This window comes from Cucurbita pepo, chromosome LG02 (genome assembly GCF_002806865.2).
Source record: "Cucurbita pepo subsp. pepo cultivar mu-cu-16 chromosome LG02, ASM280686v2, whole genome shotgun sequence".
Taxonomy (NCBI): Eukaryota; Viridiplantae; Streptophyta; class Magnoliopsida; order Cucurbitales; family Cucurbitaceae; genus Cucurbita; species Cucurbita pepo.
In genome coordinates, this window is record NC_036639.1 from 982,790 (window position 1) to 992,343 (window position 9,554).

The 9,554-nt window shown below is 38.7% G+C and overlaps 2 protein-coding genes across 3 annotated transcripts; one reads left to right on the forward strand and one right to left on the reverse strand.

The window, feature by feature from the left end:
* Positions 1-345: 345 nt before the first annotated feature.
* Positions 346-1,273, reverse strand: LOC111787759 (ethylene-responsive transcription factor ERF011-like). 2 transcript variants are annotated; one of them, XM_023667804.1, is made up of 2 exons: positions 1,132-1,273; positions 346-931 (listed from the first exon to the last, which is right to left on the reverse strand). In XM_023667804.1, exon 2 carries the CDS (start codon positions 889-891, stop codon positions 457-459), a length of 435 nt encoding a protein of 144 aa, XP_023523572.1. In that variant the 5' UTR covers positions 892-931; positions 1,132-1,273; the 3' UTR covers positions 346-456. The 2 variants fall into 2 exon arrangements, with proteins under 2 accessions (XP_023523572.1, XP_023523573.1); XM_023667805.1 differs by having other exon boundaries at positions 1,094-1,273.
* Positions 1,274-5,272: 3,999 nt separating this feature from the next.
* On the forward strand, positions 5,273-7,481 carry LOC111788974. The gene is made up of 2 exons (XM_023669579.1): positions 5,273-6,637; positions 6,898-7,481. The coding sequence occupies exons 1-2, from the start codon at positions 5,728-5,730 to the stop codon at positions 7,389-7,391; spliced, it is 1,404 nt and encodes a 467-aa protein (XP_023525347.1). The 5' UTR covers positions 5,273-5,727; the 3' UTR covers positions 7,392-7,481.
* Positions 7,482-9,554: the final 2,073 nt, after the last annotated feature.

Here is a 9,554-nt window from a genome sequence, read left to right on the forward strand (position 1 = left end):
GGTTGGGGTGTGTAAGGAGGGTTGAACTGGAAGTGAGAATTGAAAAGCTCATAATATGAGAGGCCACCATCACGGCTCCTCTCGCTCTCACATATATTGTGCTTCTTTTCTCATTCTGCCTTTGTTGTGGAGTCCACAAGCATGTCATGTGCACCAGTAGTTGTCCCCTCCTTCCAAACTCTTTTCTTTTCTCTTCTTTCTTTTGTTTCTATCCTTTCCCCCATCTTCTCCGGTGGCCGTACCTGGAAACACTCATCCACACGGTCACGCCTCTCCTAATTTCTCCTCTTTTTTTTTTGGACTACTACTCCAAACATCAAAAATTAAAAAAGAAACTAAATAAAATTAACAAAAAAAGGGGGAACATCAGAACAACTATTTGTATTAGCCGATTTGGAGTGGTTACAATCGCAGAACTACAGCCGATCAAACGGAATCATTGGTCGGGATACGAGATTAATCGTCGTCTGAGCTTTCGGGGTTGGGGTACTGATTTAAATCAGGCTTCTCCGAAATTTGAGAGTTTGAATTAGAGGCAAGTAGAGAGGTTTGGATGGCGTCAACCCTAGCGCCAATTTCGGTGGCTCTTTTGCGTATGGAGGCGGCTGACACATCCTGCAGCTGGTCCTCTTCGAAAATCGATTCCGGGAAATTCAGCCGGGCGGAGGGGCCTCGGAGGTAGAAGACGGCGGTGTCGTAAGCCCTGGCGGCGGCAACCGGGGTTGTGTAAGAACCAAGCCAAATCCTGGAACGCTTGTTGGGTTCTCTGATTTCCGCTACCCACTTCCCCCACTTCCTCATCCTTATTCCTCTGTATTGCTTCTGTTGTTGATGCCTTTGCTTCCTCTTCTCTGTCGATGAACTTACACCCGAGCAAACTTGTCCTTCCATCTTCACACACCGCAAGAACCGATTATGGGTATTTATAATCCTAAAAATTGAAAGATGAGAGCCATGAGAAAAACATAAAAACAGAACCCCAGCAGCAGTTTGAACAAACAAGATGGTGGCGCGCTGTTTGAATCTACTTATACATAGCTTTGGGATTGCCAGATTTATATTAATTCAAATAAATATAAATACATAAAAATACCCATAGAAGATAAAAAGAAGGGCGGAATTGTTTCCTACTTCGCTGCTTCTCTGTCCAACGCCCACGCCCGCCACGTTGATCTTCCTTCAACACAAATCCAACTTTGGCCGACATATTTTATCACCGGTCATAAACATCCCTTTATTTCTCTATTCATTTTTTTTTTTTTTTTTTCTTTTCTTTTTCTTTTTCTTGGGCAAACTGAAATAACAGAAAGAAAAAAATATATATATACATGTTAACGTAAATAATACAAGAAGATGACGTGGAAAATAGGTAACTTGGATGGTGGACAAGTGGATGATGATGGTACAGCGTGGGAGCGAAGTAGCTGAGAGAAAAGTCGGCGGCGGTGGACTCTGTGTCCGTCCAAAACTTTCCGTCCACGCAATAAATTTATAAAATATTAATTTTATGCATGATTTGGAGGAATTAATTAGAATGGGAAGGCGGGGGTTCGAGACGGAGAGAGGTTTTAATTTTTATGACGCATTACGTGGGAGCAGTTTGTTTGGCAATAGCTAATGAGAAGAGGGGATGGTCGGTTTGATTTTTTAAATATTTTGACTTTTCAATACACTTTAGCATAATTAAATGTAATTAATGCTTAATTCACCGTCTTAAACCATTATTAAAGTAAGTCGTAGCCGATTCCTTTAGTAGATGTTGTAGAATCAAAATTAATTCCTCCACGTGTTACAATTAACAATAATTTCACATTCACTCTGTGATTGTTTGAATCAAAATTAAAACGTTACGGGTGAGAAATAAAAAATATTGAGAAAAATTTTGGAACATCCCGAAGTGGACAACTTGGTGCTATGTTACCTTTTGTTTTTTTATTTTATTTGTTATTGTTATTATTATTATTATTATTTTGTTTAAAAAGATATGATTGGATGGGCATTCCCCAATTTGTAAATCACAAACTTGGTTAAATTATGTGTACCAAATCCAATTCCTTCCCCACCATTATTACACTAATTTTCTAAGCCACACAATTTTTTTTTTATATTAAGTCTAAACCATATTGTTGTCTTATTTCCCCATCCATATTTAAATTATATCACTTATTAATATCACTCCACCTTTCCTCTTCAATAACTATTCAAGATATATATATATAAAAAAATGTTTCGTTATCCTCTTAAACTGATGTCTGCTTACTCTTTTAGTTAATGGTTATATTTATCTAAATCGATAACATTGTTTTTTTAGAGAAAATATTAAAAAAAAAAAAAAAAACTAGTTAACAAAACAAAAATCAATCATTTTACAAATTGATATTATTTCAGAGATAAAACGAAAAATGATGTAGGAACAACGTTTTGGATAACATGATAAGGTGTGAAAACTATATGTTTATGTGATATAAATAATTGTAGTTGACATTTAGTTTTGGATTTATTTCTTTGAGTGGGTCCCATACAATATATAATAATAATAATAATAATAATAATAATAATGTTTTACACTTCCACAAGACATATCTTAAATATTCTTAAAAAATATCTAAATTTTGAAGTTTTAGTCGCATAAATAAAAGGCTGCTGACATTAACGGGTTTTTTATTTTTCGTTATTATTGAATTATATAGATTAAAAAAATGGCACAACTTTCTTTATTATTATTATTATTAATGTAACTTAATAGAGACCGAAATAACCAAAAACATGTGAACAAATGTATAAACATAGGATTAAATTATGAAGGTGTGGTAGCGTAATTGGGAAAAACAAAAAGAAAGTAACGATTACAACTCCTGATCTGACATGGACAACGGTGACTTCCAACTCAGCATTACAACTTCCCACGTCACTCAAACTCCACTCCCCTTGACATCCACTTTTGCTCTCCTTCTCCTCAATCTCTCCACATCGACACCCACCATCCCATTGCTTTCCATACCCATCAATCACTTCTCCCAGCAAGTACAGAGCCAACCCCAGATACTGTTCCCCAGCCAAATATACAAGGAGGGAGGTAGTGGGTTCACTTCCTTAACTAAAATAACCAATTCGTATGCTATAAGCAATCGGGCTCTGTTCTGTCCCTTTTGTAAATGCCAAATCATGGATGCCAACCATCCAGATCAATCATTATCGCTAAGGGATTCACCGCCAACATAGATATCCTTTCTTTTCCAGCCAGCCCCTTTTCAAATCGCCACTCCGCTGCCTTATTGAATGCACTTATTGGAGACCCTGCGGCCAATTCGGCGACTCTCCTTTGGGCCGCAGCTCAGATATTTGGATTCATAGTCCAACAATTCTGGCCCATGATCTTCCAAAAGCAACACGTGTCTTAAGTAGTGGGTGGGTATATATTAAAATGAAACACAGAATCTTATGATATTGCGTATAAACTTTGGGTAATGATGTGTTTTAAAATTCTTTTCGTTGAATAATGTGTTTTTATAATTTGTTCTTGGTCGATACAAACAGAATGGTTATTAAACGTTGTCTCATTTGAGAGAGAAAAAGAAAAGCAAATTAAAGGAGACTGCCAGCTCAGGGGAAGAAGAAGATGGAGGTTTCTTAGCCGGAGATCCCTAAAAATGATATTATATGAAGATATGTATGGCGGCAAGATGCAGCGAGTCACCCATGGAGGAAGAAGATTGGTGTCGCCAACACAACGTGCTTCCCATCTCATGAATTTTAAACCTTTTCTTTTCCCCTCAAAAGAACCCATTTCAGAACTGAGCTGATTATCCAAAAAAGTTCATTTTTTTAGAAAAAAAAATTGTGGGATTTTGATTCCTCTGCTAATTCCGTTCATAATATCGAACAAAATGGGACATGCTGGTGTGTCTTAGCAGATATTGTTCTTCGTAGGATTTTCTTTTCCATCTATTCCTCAAGATTTTAAAAAGCGTCTAGTATCATAGTCAGACACCAGGCTGTGTGCCAGTGAGGACGATGAATCCCAAAGGGGGTGGATATCGGGCAGTGTGCCAACAAGGACATTGATCCTCGAAGGATGTGGACACCCAACGGTGTGCTATCAATGTCGTTGGACCCTTAAAAGGGACGAGTTTTGAGATTCCATCCCAATTGGAGGAGCAAGAAGCATTTTTTAGAAGGGCAGGTGATGGGATGGGGTTTCAGCCGGCAGAAGCAGCCAATCATTGCATAAGCCGAATCTGTCTGCTGGAACATAGACAGTCGCTCTTACTTGCATGGTTTTGCCTCCTCATACATCGATTGTGTTCTTCTATTTTTCCATTTTTCTAAAACGAAAAAGCCTTCGCCATTTGCACTCATAATCCTCGAATCTTTGCTTTCACATTATTAACTGTGCACAGTGGTTGATATTATCATTAATAATGGAGCTACCCTCCCCTCCTCATTTCAAATTATAGCACCAGACATCCCCACTCCTTCAAACACTACCAACTCAATCATGTAAAAACCTTCATTAATTACTTTCTATCCCACCCATTTTTACATCCCCAACCACAAATTACTGTTCAAAGTTAGCACTTTGCGTAAGAACTTGGAATTACTGAATAAGGTGAGGTCGAGGATCAGAAATGGAAGGAGTGAGTGACTTGTGTGTTGCCTTAATCTACTATAAGTGGATTTTCAGCTTAGCTTTCCGGGCCCATTGGAGTCATTTTCTTATTAAGACAACATTGCGTGAGAACTTCTATGATGGCCCAAAATTTGTTTATTAGGGAGGTTTTCACACCCTTACATAAGGAGTGCTTCGTTCTCATAATTTACTTTTCTTAGGGCTCAACGTCTTCACTAACACATTTTGTACAGTGTTTGGCTATGATACTAATTTGTAATGATGATGTGAGATCTCACTGTCCACCCCCCTTGAAGGCTTCGTTCTCACAATTGGGGACCAACGTTCCCGCTAGTATAGTGTCTGATGCTAGCACACCACCCGATGACTATGATTTTGAATGACCCAAACTCACTATTAACCAATCTAGTCTCAAAAGTTTTAAATAATGTTTTGTTCGTCTCAAAAGTTTTAAATAATGTTTTGTTCGTGTCTGTTACAAGATCTCACAACTTCAAATTCTCAAAAACTGTCTGAGGTAAGCTGTGCAAGTGTATCTGTGGTGTTTTGTGTTTGTGTGTTGGGACTGCTGGTCGGTTGCATTTTAACAGTCGCCGTGTACGGCGGAGTGGCCCAAAATCCCACCATATGTCCCCTCTGAAACACAAATAATCAGACACAAAATACAGGAAAAGAAATAAAAAAGAATAACCTTGGTTTTGATTTGTAGTTGGAAGCAGATAGGTTGGGCTTAGTTTCCAATTCCAGGTAATCAAAGCATTATCCATCCAGGCATCTCTCTCCACAGTCCCTCCACCCTTCCTAAGCAACATGAATCAGCACATTCCATTTTCTATCACAGAACTCTGTCGGCTATTTTTTATTAAATAATCCGAAACTCTGTCCATTCCTTTGAAATGGCTTCAAGTTCAAGCCATAAATAACACCAGACCAGACCAGACGACTATTTGCTTTGCTTCTTCTTCCTTCCTTTGAAAAAAGTCGTTAATTTTTGCCGCCCCAATAACTTTCTCCGCCATTCCCTCTCAACTCACCTTCTTGCTCTCAAAAGAGTCTTCCTTTTGTCGATTCGACGTAAAGTTCTGAGGTTTTGAAAAATGGCCGGATTCTCTCCTGTTGCTGCAGCTGCCGCGTCCGTCGTAGTTCTTGCATTGTTGCTGACCGGTTTGCACTTTTGGAGGCGGCGGCGGCTTCTTATTCAATCACAATCTGTTGAGACCTTACAGAGTGTGGAAAATTCATTACAGCAATCTGGTTCTGGGACTGTGAAGCTTCATCACCAATCTGAATCAGACGCCAAAAGGCGACTCAGTAATTTTTACCCTTCTGGGGTTTCGCAAAAACGTTTGTTCAGTTGGAACGACAACCCTTCGCTTGTCAACGACGCCGTCGAAAATGGATGGACCCAATTCGCTTTTACCGTCTCCATTTCCTCTTCTCCATCTTCAAGATCCCGTTTGTTGGGTTTATTTGCGGCCGGCGAGACCGAGAAGGAGATCCCCGCGCCGGAGATTAGCTGGGAAGTGAGTCAAGGATCGGCCGATTTTATGCAGAAGATAAGGCTTAATTCCGGGTTTAAGAAGGCGATTAACAACACCGTGTATCCTTCTTCCCCTCCTTCCTCTGTTATCAGAACTGCTCTGCCATTACCCGGCCCTCCCCTGGCTTCTTTCCCCCAAGAAGCGTATTTTGAGATCACGATTTTGAATATTTCTGGCGAGGAAATTGAACCCATTGCAACTGCAAAAGAGGGCAAGAGGATTAAATTGATTCCCGAGAATTATAACTCGAAAACGAGTTCAGAGTCTCTGACTTATTTTACATCTAATAACAGAGTTAGCAACGTCGAGGAATCGAAGCTCAATGCAAAAGACATGGAAGATGAAGCAGAAGAAGATGCAATGTTATCCATTGGGCTCACTTCCGGCGAATCCACCGCTTCTAAATTTCCCGGCAGCTATCCCGGTAGCATCGGATTCAACTCTAATGGCTCAGTCTATCTCGATGGTAAAATCCCAAAAAACACTTTTTTTCCCCCTTTCCTTTCGGACACTCTGCTTTAGTGTTCAGCAATTAAAATGTAAAATAACATAATAATATATCCTAAAGAATCCGATCCATTTGTTTAATACCAACCAACCCACTCCAAAATGAATGGTTTTTTCGTTGTCATCCATTTCTCGGGAAAGCTGTGCTTAATAGAACTACCAAATTAGAACTGTTCTGTTATGGGTTTCTAATTCTGTGATTGGTTTCGTTTCATTCAGGAATCAAATTAGTGTTTGAATCTGAGAAAGCAGACTGGGGAAGGGCGGAGAAGGTGATCGGATGTGGGTTCGATCCAAAACAGAAGAAGGTGTTCTTCACGGTGGATTCAGAGGTGGTGCACGTGATCCATTGCAAGTCAGAGGAATTCGGAAGCCCAATGTGTCCGAGTCTGGCGGGCAACGCCGACGTTACAGTGTTGGTAAATCTGGGGCAAAGCGTGTTCAAATACGTAGCAGCTCAAAGAACTCCAAATCCTTGCTTTGTAAGTCCGCTTGTGAATGTGGGCGGTGGTTGCCGTGGCAATGGGTACGAAGATAGCAGAGAGCTTTTCTCGATGGGAATGATCGATTCGCAGTGGTTTAATCGGGCCTCTCCAAAACCCACCAATAACCTCGTTGTTGATCATCGAGAGGACGACGAACTGTCCGATGAAATTGAACTGTTTGAAATCGTCGTCGAAGATGAACAAGTAAAAAGATTTCCCCGTTTCTAATGGGGTTTTTTTCTTTTGAATTTCTCGCAGCCTATTTGGAGATGGTGTTTGTTAATATGAGCAAGCTGAGAATCGACGTGTGTTGCCTTATTTCTTCATTCTTTCAATTCAGTGGTTTCAAATACAATGCATAACGTCTCATTTATAGTATAATTCCATCCGACTAAAAAAATTGAAGGATGAAAATCCTGACTAATTTAAGAAATGATCATGGGTTTAAACAAATAATACTCTCTTGGAGAAGTCCAAAGCAAAATCATAAATGATCGTGAGTTTAAACAAATAATACTCTTTCCATTGGTGTGAGGCCTTTTGGAGAAGTCCAAAACAAAACCACAAAAGCTTATGCTCGACAATATCATACTATTGTGGAGTGTCGTGTTCATCAATATATTTAATATTATTTTTCTTTACCTTTAATGATGTAAAATAACAAGAGTTAGAGTAGGCCCAGCCCGGTAGGTACCGGCCCATCTGTATCACTGGGCTACAACAACTTATGGCCCGTAACTAAAGTATAACAAGAGTTAAAGTAGGCCCATATTGGTAAGTACCGGCCCATCTGAATCACTGGGCTACAACAACTTATGGCCCGTAACTAAAGTACACATGTCCGGTTGATTATCCTATTTTATCGAAATGACATGTTTCCAAAACTATATTTTCTAATTTTTGTTGAAAAAAAAAAATCAAAAGTATAAACTAATTTAATTTTTAAAATTAGTTATGCAAAAAAGAAAATTAATTAATTTAATACGTGATTTATAGATAATTTTTCTTTTAATTAGACAACATAGGATTATTCTTCCAATAATCTTGGACACATGTCACATATAGAAACATCGTGTTTATCTCCTCCTTTCAATCATCAACTCCATTGGAAGGAATCCAACGCACCATGTGATAACAAAGCCACAAGTGAGCATGGAGGTAAAATTTAGGCACCAAAATAGGTCAAAATAGAGATGAGAGTGTACTCAGTTGTCAAAATGACAAAGCCCACAACACTCGAAACTTGAACAAAAGTGATGATGGTGGAACACTTACATGTGACTATTAGCACATGTCCTGTCCCAAATCCAAAGGCCCAAAATTACCTTAAAACCTCCAATTGATAGCAGTTTATAACAAAGACAAGACATGATGCACAAGAGAAAATCAAATACTAGAGTCCCTACTGCTCTCTCTGTTGGGGCCAGGCTTCCTTGTAAATCTTAATCCTCATAAATCTAATCAAAATCCCATTTCCAATCATACCTTATCCCATGAAAATGTGTAATAAAGATATTCTTAAGTGCACGCCGCTATCTTCAAGCTCCTCCCTTTTCCTTGTGGTTTTAATTTGGACCCCATCAGGATCGTCATGGTAAGTGTTGAATTATGAGACCTCATAATTTCTTCTCCACAACTCGTTCTTTTAATTCATACAATCATGTAATTAAAAGGGGAAAGAGACTGAAAAATGAGTGTCTTGTGTCATGGTCATATTCGTTCATGTGTCCATGTTACACCGAACCCTTTATTTGTTTTGTATTATCTTACTATTGTATTTTCTATTTATATGACTATTCGACGAAATCATGTCTAAGTCTGCAAGACCTGAATCACCTCAAAATGTATTTACTATGGGTGATGCGACTAATCGACAATTCTTCATACTCGGAGCTATATGCTATCTAAGTCGTTGTGTTGTCTTTCTCGCTTGTAGCATGTAACATTGCTTTTAAAACCTTCCTTCGATCTTGCTTTCAAACCCTCGAAATTTTTTGTGCTCCCATTTTCTAAAATATTCTCAAAATGGGACTAGAGACTTGAGCATACGCTACTCGATTGTAGACGACGTAAAGTTAGTTGGCCACCTTGCATACAAAATTAAAAAGAGTATGTGAGAATAATGGTGGAATGTAAAGCAGGCGAGAGCATGTGATGCAAAATGCTTTACACGTTCAGAATAAAAGGCATGAAAAAAGAGGTTTTTGAAGGAATGTGAATAAAGAAAGCAAAAATTGACATCCCGCCACCCTTGTCATGTGGCTAATGAGGCAAACACTTATTAGTACTATGTAATGAATTTTATAACATAAAGAATGAGGTGGGTAAGATTAGTTCATAAATCAACATTACTATTATTATTATTATTAATAAACCAGATACCTTTAAGAA

Bases quoted from the DNA above. Each gene is read 5' to 3' on its own strand.
- LOC111787759 (XM_023667804.1), bottom strand. From the start codon at position 891: ATGGAAGGACAAGTTTGCTCGGGTGTAAGTTCATCGACAGAGAAGAGG.
- LOC111788974 (XM_023669579.1), top strand. From the start codon at position 5,728: ATGGCCGGATTCTCTCCTGTTGCTGCAGCTGCCGCGTCCGTCGTAGTT. The intron at 6,638-6,897 runs GTAAAATCCCAA...CGTTTCATTCAG, and splicing joins TGGCTCAGTCTATCTCGATG to GAATCAAATTAGTGTTTGAA.